Below are 12,906 nucleotides of genomic sequence, written 5' to 3'. Positions count from 1 at the left end.
GAGGGAGGAGCAGGTACAGGTGAGGGGCAGGGGGGCAGGTACAGGTGAGGAGCAGGGGCAGGTACAGGTGAGGGAGGGGCAGGTACAGGTGAGGGGCAGGTGCAGGTGAGGGGCAGGTGCAGGTGAGGGAGGGGCAGGTACAGGTGAGGGAGGGGCAGGTACAGGTGAGGGAGGGGCAGGTACAGGTGAGGGGCAGGTGCAGGTGAGGGGCAGGTGCAGGTACAGGTGAGGGGCCGGTACAGGTGAGGTACAGGTGAGGGGCCGATACAGGTGAGGTACAGGTGAGGGGCAGGGGCAGGTACAGGTGAGGGGCAGGTACAGGTGAGGGGCAGGGGCAGGTACAGGTGAGGGGCCGGTGCAGGTGAGGGAGAGGCAGGTACAGGTGAGGGAGGGGCAGGTACAGGGTGAGGGGCAGGTGCAGATGAGGGAGGGGCAGGTGCAGGTGAGGGGCAGGTGCAGGTGAGGGGCAGGTGCAGGTACAGGTGAGGGGCAGGTGCAGGTACAGGTGAGGGGCAGGTGAGGGAGGGGCAGGTACAGGTGAGGGGCAGGTGCAGGTGAGGGGCAGGTGCAGGTACAGGTGAGGGGCAGGTACAGGTACAGGTGAGGGGCAGGTGAGGGAGGGGCAGGTACAGGTGAGGTACAGGTGAGGGAGGGGCAGGTACAGGTAAGGTACAGGTGAGGGAGGGGCAGGTACAGGTGAGGTACAGGTGAGGGAGGGGCAAGTACAGGTGAGGGGCAGGTACAGGTGAGGGGCAGGTGCAGGAGAGGGAGGGGCAGGTGCAGGTGAGGGAGGGGCAGGTGCAGGTGAGGGAGGGGCAGGTACAGGTGAGGGAGGGGCAGGTACAGGTGAGGGAGGGGCAGGTACAGGTGAGGGAGGGGCGGGTACAGGTGAGGGAGGGGCAGGTGCAGGTGAGGGGGGGGCAGGTACAGGTACAGGTGAGGGAGGGGCAGGTACAGGTGAGGGAGGGGCAGGTGCAGGTGAGGGAGGGGCAGGTGCAGGTGAGGGGGGGGCAGGTACAGGTGAGGGAGGGGCAGGTACAGGTGAGGGAGGGGCAGGTACAGGTGAGGGAGTACAGGTGAGGGAGGGGCAGGTGCAGGTGAGGGAGGGGCAGGTACAGGTGAGGGAGGGGCAGGTACAGGTGAGGGAGTACAGGTGAGGGAGGGGCAGGTGCAGGTGAGGGAGGGGCAGGTACAGGTGAGGGAGGGGCAGGTACAGGTGAGGGAGGGGCAGGTACAGGTGAGGTAGGGGCAGGTACAGGTGAGGGAGTACAGGTGAGGGAGGGGCAGGTGCAGGTGAGGGAGGGGCAGGTACAGGTGAGGGAGGGGCAGGTACAGGTGAGGGAGGGGCAGGTACAGGTGAGGGAGGGGCAGGTACAGGTGAGGTAGGGGCAGGTACAGGTGAGGGAGTACAGGTGAGGGAGGGGCAGGTGCAGGTGAGGGAGGGGCAGGTGCAGGTGAGGGAGGGGCAGGTTCAGGTACAGGTGAGGGAGGGGCAGGTTCAGGTACAGGTGAGGGAGGGGCAGGTTCAGGTACAGGTGAGGGAGGGGCAGGTACAGGTGAGGGAGGGGCAGGTACAGGTGAGGTAGGGGCAGGTACAGGTGAGGGAGTACAGGTGTGGGAGGGGCAGGTGCAGGTGAGGGAGGGGCAGGTACAGGTGAGGGAGGGGCAGGTAGAGGTGAGGGAGGGGCAGGTTCAGGTGAGGGAGGGGCAGGTACAGGTGAGGGAGGGGCAGGTACAGGTGAGGGAGGGGCAGGTACAGGTGAGGGAGGGGTAGGTAGAGGTGAGGGAGGGGCAGGTACAGGTGAGGGAGTACAGGTGAGGGAGGGGCAGGTGCAGGTGAGGGAGGGGCAGGTACAGGTGAGGGAGGGGCAGGTACAGGTGAGGGAGGGGCAGGTACAGGTGAGGTAGGGGCAGGTACAGGTGAGGTAGGGGCAGGTACAGGTGAGGTAGGGGCAGGTACAGGTGAGGGAGTACAGGTGAGGTAGGGGCAGGTACAGGTGAGGGAGGGGCAGGTACAGGTGAGGTAGGGGCAGGTACAGGTGAGGGAGGGGCAGGTTCAGGTACAGGTGAGGTAGGGGCAGGTTCAGGTACAGGTGAGGTAGGGGCAGGTACAGGTGAGGGAGGGGCAGGTGCAGGTGAGGGAGGGGCAGGTACAGATGAGGGAGTACAGGTGAGGGAGGGGCAGGTGCAGGTGAGGGAGGGGCAGGTACAGGTGAGGGAGGGGCAGGTACAGGTGAGGGAGGGGCAGGTACAGGTGAGGTAGGGGCAGGTTCAGGTACAGGTGAGGTAGGGGTAGGTACAGGTGAGGGAGGGGCAGGTACAGGTGAGGGAGGGGCAGGTACAGGTGAGGGAGGGGCAGGTGCAGGTGAGGGAGGGGCAGGTACAGGTGAGGGAGGGGCAGGTACAGGTGAGGGAGGGGCAGGTGCAGGTGAGGGAGGGGCAGGTGCAGGTGAGGGAGGGGCAGGTACAGGTGAGGGAGGTGCAGGTGAGGGAGGGGCAGGTACAGGTGAGGGAGGGGCAGGTGCAGGTGAGGGAGGGGCAGGTACAGGTGAGGGAGGGGCAGGTGCAGGTGAGGGAGGGGCAGGTGCAGGTGAGGGAGGGGCAGGTGCAGGTGAGGGAGTACAGGTGAGGGAGGGGCAGGTGCAGGTGAGGGAGGGGCAGGTACAGGTGAGGGAGGGGCAGGTTCAGGTACAGGTGAGGGAGGGGCAGGTACAGGTACAGGTGAGGGAGGGGCAGGTTCAGGTACAGGTGAGGGAGGGGCAGGTACAGGTGAGGGAGGGGCAGGTACAGGTGAGGTAGGGGCAGGTACAGGTGAGGGAGTACAGGTGTGGGAGGGGCAGGTGCAGGTGAGGGAGGGGCAGGTACAGGTGAGGGAGGGGCAGGTACAGGTGAGGGAGGGGCAGGTTCAGGTACAGGTGAGGTAGGGGTAGGTACAGGTGAGGGAGGGGCAGGTACAGGTGAGGGAGTACAGGTGAGGGAGGGGCAGGTACAGGTGAGGGAGGGGCAGGTACAGGTGAGGTAGGGGCAGGTACAGGTGAGGTAGGGGCAGGTACAGGTGAGGTAGGGGCAGGTACAGGTGAGGGAGTACAGGTGAGGGAGGGGCAGGTACAGGTGAGGGAGGGGCAGGTACAGGTGAGGGAGTACAGGTGAGGGAGGGGCAGGTGCAGGTGAGGGAGGGGCAGGTACAGGTGAGGTAGGGGCAGGTACAGGTGAGGTAGGGGCAGGTACAGGTGAGGGAGGGGCAGGTACAGGTGAGGTAGGGGCAGGTACAGGTGAGGTAGGGGCAGGTACAGGTGAGGGAGTACAGGTGAGGGAGGGGCAGGTGCAGGTGAGGGAGGGGCAGGTACAGGTGAGGGAGGGGCAGGTTCAGGTACAGGTGAGGTAGGGGCAGGTTCAGGTACAGGTGAGGTAGGGGCAGGTGCAGGTGAGGGAGGGGCAGGTGCAGGTGAGGGAGGGGCAGGTGCAGGTGAGGGAGGGGCAGGTGCAGGTGAGGGAGGGGCAGGTGCAGGTGAGGGAGGGGCAGGTGCAGGTGAGGGAGGGGCAGGTACAGGTGAGGGAGGGGCAGGTGCAGGTGAGGGAGGGGCAGGTGCAGGTGAGGGAGGGGCAGGTGCAGGTGAGGGAGGGGCAGGTACAGGTGAGGGAGGGGCAGGTGCAGGTGAGGGAGGGGCAGGTACAGGTGAGGGAGTACAGGTGAGGGAGGGGCAGGTGCAGGTGAGGGAGGGGCAGGTACAGGTGAGGGAGGGGCAGGTTCAGGTACAGGTGAGGGAGGGGCAGGTACAGGTACAGGTGAGGGAGGGGCAGGTTCAGGTACAGGTGAGGTAGGGGTAGGTACAGGTGAGGGAGGGGCAGGTACAGGTGAGGGAGTACAGGTGAGGGAGGGGCAGGTGCAGGTGAGGGAGGGGCAGGTACAGGTGAGGGAGGGGCAGGTACAGGTGAGGGAGGGGCAGGTACAGGTGAGGGAGGGGCAGGTGCAGGTGAGGGAGGGGCAGGTACAGGTGAGGGAGGGGCAGGTACAGGTGAGGGAGGGGCAGGTGCAGGTGAGGGAGGGGCAGGTACAGGTGAGGGAGGGGCAGGTACAGGTGAGGGAGGGGCAGGTACAGGTGAGGGAGGGGCAGGTGCAGGTGAGGGAGGGGCAGGTACAGGTGAGGGAGGGGCAGGTGCAGGTGAGGGAGGGGCAGGTACAGGTGAGGGAGGGGCAGGTACAGGTGAGGGAGGGGCAGGTACAGGTGAGGGAGGGGCAGGTGCAGGTGAGGGAGGGGCAGGTACAGGTGAGGTAGGGGTAGGTACAGGTGAGGGAGGGGCAAGTGTGTGGATCTCTCGTTCACTGTGGGAGAATAAAGCATTGGGAGATTTCTTCTTGGGGCCAGAGGTGCAGTACCGTGGAGCAGCCACTGGTCAATCTGCCTCCGACAGAGGGGAGTGTCTTATGCAGATGATATAATAGATCCACACGCCTGCTCAGAGTAAAGTCATCTCAAAGTACATCTAGTAATAAAAATACTAGAACAAAGATGATATTGAATTGGAAGTGTAGATATTTCTAAGATGTTACAAGCTCTTACAGACATTACCTCCTGTTCTCTGTGCTCTCAGCCTCTCGTCGTTCCCCTGGTTTCTCCCCTGGTTTCTCCCCTGGTTTCTCCCCTGGTTTCTCCCCTGGTTTCTCCCCTGGTTTCTCCTCTGGTTTCTCCTCTGGTTTCTCCTCTGGTTTCTCCTCTGGTTTCTCCTCTGGCTCTGCTCTCTTGGTGTTGGTCTTGGAGCTCATCTGCAGCAGAGTGGACTGAGTCTACAGAGAAAAAAATACAAGAGTTTATTATGAGAAATAAATCACATGGGATAAACCAGGACTAAACCAGGACTAAGAGTACCTTGCTCTTGGCTCTCGGGGCCAGTGGCTTGAGGACAGGGCTCTTCCTGGTTTTGGAGGAAGTGAGTGGAGTGTACTTCCTGTTTGGGATGTTGTCCAGGATGTTAGTGCCGCGCGGCTGAGCAGGAGACGCAGCTGCACACGACACCTGAGGGGGGCGCTCAGCAGTTACATCATCAACACAGAAACATTTAAAGATGCGTTTGTGTGTGTGTCTGTGTGTGTGTGAGTGTCTGCGTGTGTGTGAGTGTGTGTGTGTGTGTGCGTGCGTGCCTGTGTGTGTGTGTGTGTGTGTGCCTGTGTGTGTGTGTGTGTGCGTGCGTGCCTGTGCGTGCGCGTTTGTGTGTCTGTGTGTGTGCGTGCGTGCCTGTGTGTGTGTGTGCCTGTGTGTGTGTGTGTGTGTGTGCGTGCGCGTGTGCGTTTGTGTGTCTGTGTGTGTGTGTGTGTGCGTGCCTGTGTGTGTGTGTGCGCGTTTGTGTGTCTGTGTGTGTGCGTGCGCGTTTGTGTGTCTGTGTGTGTGCGTGCGTGCCTGTGTGTGTGTGTGTGTGTGTGCGTGCGTGCCTGTGTGTGTGTGTGCCTGTGTGTGTGTGTGCGTGCGCGTTTGTGTGTGCGTGTGTGTTTGTATCCTCACCTTGAACGGGTTGGAGCGAGTGACTTTGGACACTGAAAAAAGAGAATACTTTATAGACAATGTTTAGAAACTGTTGGATGGTTTAGAGTTCACACCTGGTTTTAGAGCTTTCTCTGGAGAAGCAGCAGCATCTTTGACAAACGGATTCAGGCCTAAACCAGAGAAAAAGACACTTAAGGGTAAAATGTCCGTTTGATTTTTTATTACAAAAGATGGAAAAGTGAAGAATCATTAGTGTCACATTCCTGGAAATCAAATCAAAAACCATTCAGGGGTCGATGAGTGATTTGTCTAGTAAAACCTCAAATCAGCACTCTGGAGCTCACACTGACCCCTGACCCTGGAGCTCACACTGACCCCTGACCCTGGAGCTCACACTGACCCCTGACCCTGGAGCTCACACTGACCCCTGACCTCACACTGACCCATGACCCTGGAGCTCACGCTGACCCCTGACCCTGGAGCTCACACTGACCCGACACTGACCCCTGACACTGGAGCTCACACTGACCATTGACCTCACACTGACCCCTGACCCTGGAGCTCACACTGACCCCTGACCCTGGAGCTCACACTGACCCCTGACCCTGGACCTCACACTAACCCCTGACCCTGGACCTCACACTGACCCCTGACCTCACACTGACCCATGACCCTGGAGCTCACGCTGACCCCTGACCCTGGAGCTCACACTGACCCCTGACCCTGGAGCTCACACTGACCCTTGACCTCACACTGACCCGTGACCGTGGAGCTCACACTGACCCCTGACCTCACACTGACCCGTGACCCTGGAGCTCACACTGACCCCTGACCCTGGAGCTCACACTGACCCCTGACCTCACACTGACCCTGGAGCTCACACTGACCCCTGACCTGATACTGACCCCTGACCTCACACTGACCCCTGACCCTGGAGCTCACACTGACCCAACACTGACCCCTGACCTTACACTGACCCCTGAGCTCACACTGACCCCTGACCCCACACTGACCCCTGAGCTCACCCTGACCCCACACTGACCCCTGACCCCACACTGACCCTGAGATGATCCACTTACGTTCCCTGGGCTGCGTCTCCGTCTCCTCCTCTTCTTCTTCGTCTCGCTCATCTTCAGTTTGTCGAGCGCTGGATCGAGGGGCTTGACCGCGACTCCCTCTGGACACAGACAGGACCCTTTCATTTGTGTTTGAACTGACCCCTGAACCTCACAGTGACCTGGGCGTAGAACAGTTTGACCCATTGTTTGGTGGAAAAGAAACCACGACACAACGTTGACCAGTCCGTCCTGCAGTGTGCCCGTATCAAGTCAGCGGTCAGAATAACTGGACTGCTTCGTCTGAGCGTCTGAAGCGTTTTCTGCTGCACTGACCCGAGGCTCCTGTCAGACACAGTTAGACCAGAGCGCTGTGGCATTTCACAGAATACGCTCTAAACACGGCCAGATGCCCTCCCATCCCCCGTGTCCAGGCCCCGTGTCCAGGCCCCGTGTCCAGGCCCCGTGTCCAGGCCCCGTGTCCAGGCCCCGTGTCCAGGCCCCGTGTCCAGGCCCCGTGTCCAGGCCCCGTGTCCAGGCCTGTCACGGTCATCACCAGATCCACTCATCATGTCATAAACAACATGTGCCAGTCGTTCCTCTGCACGTGTGTGGTCAGAGGTCAGAGGTCAGAGGTCGGGCGCTCCACCTTTTATCAAGTACCTTTTATCTGGAAGTGGGAAGAATGTGATTTATCATTCATAGTAATAAACATTAAATCAGGGGTTTCTGCTTAAAATAACACATTTTATTCTTAATTTCAAACGTTTGTTTGAAAAAGTGAGACACGGAGGCTAAAGCGAGAGACGGAGGCTAAAGCGAGACACGGAGGCTAAAGCGAGCGGCGCACGGAGGCTAAAGCGAGCGGCGCACGGAGGCTAAAGCGAGCGGCGCACGGAGGCTAAAGCGAGCGGCGCACGGAGGCTAAAGCGAGCGGCGCACGGAGGCTAAAGTGAGACACGGAGGCTAAAGCGAGCGACACACAGAGGCTAAAGCGAGCGGCGCACGGAGGCTAAAGCGAGACACTGAGGCTAAAGTGAGACACCGAGGCTAAAGCGAGCGGCACACGGAGGCTAAAGCGAGACACTGAGGCTAAAGTGAGACACCGAGGCTAAAGCGAGCGGCACACGGAGGCTAAAGCGAGACACGGAGGCTAAAGTGAGACACCGAGGCTAAAGCGAGCGGCACACGGAGGCTAAAGCGAGACACGGAGGCTAAAGCGAGACACGGAGGCTAAAGCGAGACACGGAGGCTAAAGCGAGGCACGGAGGCTAAAGCGAGGCACGGAGGCTAAAGCGAGACACGGAGGCTAAAGCGAGGCACGGAGGCTAAAGCGAGACACGGAGGCTAAAGCGAGCGGCACACGGAGGCTAAAGCGAGCGAGGCACGGAGGCTAAAGCGAGCGAGGCACGGAGGCTAAAGCGAGCGAGGCACGGAGGCTAAAGCGAGCGAGGCACGGAGGCTAAAGCGAGCGACACACGGAGGCTAAAGCGAGACACGGAGGCTAAAGCGAGCGACACACGGAGGCTACAGCGAGCGGCGCACGGAGGCTACAGCGAGCGGCGCACGGAGGCTACAGCGAGCGGCGCACGGAGGCTAAAGCGAGCGGCGCACGGAGGCTAAAGCGAGACACGGAGGCTAAAGCGAGCAACACACGGAGGCTAAAGCGAGCGGCACACGGAGGCTAAAGCGAGACACGGAGGCTAAAGCGAGCGGCGCACGGAGGCTAAAGCGAGCGGCGCACGGAGGCTAAAGCGAGCGGCGCACGGAGGCTAAAGCGAGCGGCGCACGGAGGCTAAAGTGAGACACGGAGGCTAAAGCGAGCGGCGCACGGAGGCTAAAGCGAGCGGCACACGGAGGCTAAAGCGAGCGGCAAACGGAGGCTAAAGCGAGACACGGAGGCTAAAGCGAGCGGCGCACGGAGGCTAAAGCGAGCGGCGCACGGAGGCTAAAGCGAGCGGCGCACGGAGGCTAAAGCGAGCGGCGCACGGAGGCTAAAGTGAGACACGGAGGCTAAAGCGAGCGGCGCACGGAGGCTAAAGCGAGCGGCGCACGGAGGCTAAAGCGAGCGGCGCACGGAGGCTAAAGTGAGACACGGAGGCTAAAGCGAGCGACACACAGAGGCTAAAGCGAGCGGCGCACGGAGGCTAAAGCGAGACACTGAGGCTAAAGTGAGACACCGAGGCTAAAGCGAGCGGCACACGGAGGCTAAAGCGAGACACGGAGGCTAAAGTGAGACACCGGGGCTAAAGCGAGCGGCACACGGAGGCTAAAGCGAGACACGGAGGCTAAAGCGAGGCACGGAGGCTAAAGCGAGGCACGGAGGCTAAAGCGAGCGAGGCACGGAGGCTAAAGCGAGCGACACACGGAGGCTAAAGCGAGCGGCGCACGGAGACTAAAGCGAGACACGGAGGCTAAAGCGAGCGACACACGGAGGCTACAGCGAGCGGCGCACGGAGGCTACAGCGAGCGGCGCACGGAGGCTAAAGCGAGCGGCGCACGGAGGCTAAAGCGAGACACGGAGGCTAAAGCGAGCAACACACGGAGGCTAAAGCGAGCGGCACACGGAGGCTAAAGCGAGACACGGAGGCTAAAGCGAGCGGCGCACGGAGGCTAAAGCGAGCGGCGCACGGAGGCTAAAGCGAGCGGCGCACGGAGGCTAAAGCGAGCGGCGCACGGAGGCTAAAGTGAGACACGGAGGCTAAAGCGAGCGGCGCACGGAGGCTAAAGCGAGCGGCACACGGAGGCTAAAGCGAGCGGCACACGGAGGCTAAAGCGAGACACGGAGGCTAAAGCGAGCGGCGCACGGAGGCTAAAGCGAGCGGCGCACGGAGGCTAAAGCGAGCGGCGCACGGAGGCTAAAGCGAGCGGCGCACGGAGGCTAAAGTGAGACACGGAGGCTAAAGCGAGCGGCGCACGGAGGCTAAAGCGAGCGGCGCACGGAGGCTAAAGCGAGCGGCGCACGGAGGCTAAAGTGAGACACGGAGGCTAAAGCGAGCGACACACAGAGGCTAAAGCGAGCGGCGCACGGAGGCTAAAGCGAGACACTGAGGCTAAAGTGAGACACCGAGGCTAAAGCGAGCGGCACACGGAGGCTAAAGCGAGACACGGAGGCTAAAGTGAGACACCGAGGCTAAAGCGAGCGGCACACGGAGGCTAAAGCGAGACACGGAGGCTAAAGCGAGGCACGGAGGCTAAAGCGAGGCACGGAGGCTAAAGCGAGACACGGAGGCTAAAGCGAGGCACGGAGGCTAAAGCGAGACACGGAGGCTAAAGCGAGGCACGGAGGCTAAAGCGAGACACGGAGGCTAAAGCGAGACACGGAGGCTAAAGCGAGACACGGAGGCTAAAGCGAGACACGGAGGCTAAAGCGAGGCACGGAGGCTAAAGCGAGACACGGAGGCTAAAGCGAGACACGGAGGCTAAAGCGAGACACGGAGGCTAAAGCGAGGCACGGAGGCTAAAGCGAGACACGGAGGCTAAAGCGAGACACGAGGCTAAAGCGAGCGGCACACGGAGGCTAAAGCGAGCGAGGCACGGAGGCTAAAGCGAGCGAGGCACGGAGGCTAAAGCGAGCGAGGCACGGAGGCTAAAGCGAGCGACGCACGGAGGCTAAAGCGAGCGGCGCACGGAGACTAAAGCGAGACACGGAGGCTAAAGCGAGCGACACACGGAGGCTACAGCGAGCGGCGCACGGAGGCTACAGCGAGCGGCGCACGGAGGCTAAAGCGAGCGGCGCACGGAGGCTAAAGCGAGACACGGAGGCTAAAGCGAGCAACACACGGAGGCTAAAGCGAGCGGCACACGGAGGCTAAAGCGAGACACGGAGGCTAAAGCGAGCGGCGCACGGAGGCTAAAGCGAGCGGCGCACGGAGGCTAAAGCGAGCGGCGCACGGAGGCTAAAGCGAGCGGCGCACGGAGGCTAAAGTGAGACACGGAGGCTAAAGCGAGCGGCGCACGGAGGCTAAAGCGAGCGGCACACGGAGGCTAAAGCGAGCGGCACACGGAGGCTAAAGCGAGACACGGAGGCTAAAGCGAGCGGCGCACGGAGGCTAAAGCGAGCGGCGCACGGAGGCTAAAGCGAGCGGCGCACGGAGGCTAAAGTGAGACACGGAGGCTAAAGCGAGCGGCGCACGGAGGCTAAAGCGAGCGGCGCACGGAGGCTAAAGCGAGCGGCGCACGGAGGCTAAAGCGAGACACGGAGGCTAAAGCGAGGCACGGAGGCTAAAGCGAGCGACACACGGAGGCTAAAGCGAGACACGGAGGCTAAAGCGAGGCACGGAGGCTAAAGCGAGCGGCGCACGGAGGCTAAAGCGAGACACGGAGGCTAAAGCGAGGCACGGAGGCTAAAGCGAGCGGCGCACGGAGGCTAAAGCGAGACACGGAGGCTAAAGCGAGGCACGGAGGCTAAAGCAAGGCACGGAGGCTAAAGCGAGGCACGGAGGCTAAAGCGAGGCACGGAGGCTAAAGCGAGAGACGGAGGCTAAAGCGAGCGGCACACGGAGGCTAAAGCGAGACACGGAGGCTAAAGCGAAACACGGAGGCTAAAGCGAGCGACACACGGAGGCTAAAGCGAGACACGGAGGCTAAAGCGAGCGGCACACGGAGGCTAAAGCGAGCGGCACACGGAGGCTAAAGCGAGCGGCGCACGGAGGCTAAAGCGAGACACGGAGGCTAAAGCGAAACACGGAGGCTAAAGCGAGCGACACACGGAGGCTAAAGCGAGACATGGAGGCTAAAGCGAGCGGCACACGGAGGCTAAAGCGAGCGGCGCACGGAGGCTAAAGCGAGCGCCGCACGGAGGATAAAGCGAGCAACAGACGGAGGCTAAAGCGAGCGGCGCACGGAGGCTAAAGCGAGCGACGCACGGAGGCTAAAGCGAGCGGCGCACGGAGACTAAAGCGAGACACGGAGGCTAAAGCGAGCGGCACACGGAGGCTAAAGCGAGCAGATGAAGGGTGTGTGTCAGATGCCGTCCCATCCTGCATACCTGGCCGGCTCCTGGTCCTGGTCCTGGTCCTGGTCCTTCTCCAGGGCGATCTCACTCAGCCTCTGGGCCAGTCCCATCTTTCCGCTGCGAGACGCGTATTTAATGGCCAGAGTCACAAGGTTCTGACTCATCATCTCTGCCAACTCCACACAGCGGAACTCACGGTGCAGTTTACAGGAGAGCTGAGGGTCAAAGGTCACAGGGGAGCTGAGGGTCAAAGGTCACAGGAGAGCTGCGAAACAGGTCAAAGGTGAAAACTCACAGCAAACATCTTCATGAGCAGTTCTTGTTGTTCCTTCAGACTCTTGCTCTGAGCGTCCTCGTCGATCTCGTATCCGCTCGACGACAGGAAACTGAAGTGATTGTGAAGCAGCGTGGACCTCCAGAACTGCTCCTGAGAACAGAACAGGGTTTAGACCAGGACTAAACCATCTCAGCAGATCTAAACCAAGACTAAACTCGAAACTAAACAAGATTTTACAAAAGAAATATTTGAAAAGGGGATTTTTACTTCAATTGAACCTAAAACAAGGCTGTGTTGACATGACATCATAACACTTAAAATAAGACACTTTAGGGTTTGTGGCATATCTGCGACAGTCCAAGTACAAAACAGAACTAAACCAGGTCTAAACCAGGTCTAAACCAGGTCTAAACCAGCCCTAAACCAGCCCTAAACCAGGACTAAACCAGGTCCAAACCAGGACTACGGCATTCCACCATCACAATGACAAATATACTTTTTTCATTTAATGTTAAATAATAATGTGACTTTTGTTTATTTGTGGCGACAGAGAAGACTGGATCGGCACAGTAATTAGACATGAACGTGACCTCTGACCTCTGCCACACAGAGTTCACCTGAGGATTCAAACAGTTTAAATGTGGTGATGTCACAAGAACACAACGTGGTTCTGGACAGTACCTCCATCTGACCCTTCTCTGTGGACGTCTGACACAGAGGGATCTTAAAGGAGAGCACGGCCACAGCAGGTCTGGGCAGAGTGGGAGGGAACCTGGAGCCTTTACACGGGATACACCTGGAACACACCCACAAACGCAAAACACGCCCATCATTACCTGTGTGAAGGCCACGTTTGGGTTAGCGCAGGTCTAAGTCCTCCTGAAGGACTCTTAAGACACTAAAAGAGCTTTAGTGTTCAGTGTGTGAGGGGCGTGGCTAAAGCTAGTGTGTGTGAGGGGCGTGGCTAAAGCTAGTGTGTGTGTGAGGGGCGTGGCTAAAGCTAGTGTGTGTGAGGGGCGTGGCTAAAGCTAGTGTGTGTGAGGGACGTGGCTAAAGCTAGTGTGTGTGAGGGGCGTGGCTAAAGCTAGTGTGTGTGAGGGACGTGGCTAAAGCTAGTGTGTGTGAGGGACGTGGCTA

The 12,906-nt window shown here is 60.2% G+C and overlaps 1 protein-coding gene across 1 annotated transcript in view; it reads right to left on the bottom strand.

Moving 5' to 3' along the window:
* LOC140381690 (WD repeat and HMG-box DNA-binding protein 1-like) overlaps window positions 1-12,906 on the bottom strand; it is a 56,608-nt gene that overhangs the window by 14,206 nt on the left and 29,496 nt on the right. Inside the window, exons 16-23 of the mRNA XM_072465800.1 lie at window positions 12,451-12,565; window positions 11,788-11,919; window positions 11,526-11,707; window positions 6,560-6,657; window positions 5,594-5,650; window positions 5,499-5,530; window positions 4,869-5,015; window positions 4,572-4,786 (exon numbers count right to left, since the gene is read on the bottom strand). Coding sequence (XP_072321901.1) covers window positions 4,572-4,786; window positions 4,869-5,015; window positions 5,499-5,530; window positions 5,594-5,650; window positions 6,560-6,657; window positions 11,526-11,707; window positions 11,788-11,919; window positions 12,451-12,565 — 978 coding nt within the window. The remainder of the gene's footprint in view (window positions 1-4,571; window positions 4,787-4,868; window positions 5,016-5,498; window positions 5,531-5,593; window positions 5,651-6,559; window positions 6,658-11,525; window positions 11,708-11,787; window positions 11,920-12,450; window positions 12,566-12,906) is intronic.

The sequence above is a fragment of the Eucyclogobius newberryi genome, unplaced genomic scaffold (assembly GCF_026437365.1).
Source record: "Eucyclogobius newberryi isolate DKJ021-1_F unplaced genomic scaffold, fEucNew1.0.hap1 SCAF_5, whole genome shotgun sequence".
Lineage (NCBI taxonomy): Eukaryota > Metazoa > Chordata > Actinopteri > Gobiiformes > Gobiidae > Eucyclogobius > Eucyclogobius newberryi.
The sequence above is the reverse complement of the archived record's forward strand: the minus strand, read 5'-3'. Positions and strand labels throughout refer to the sequence as shown.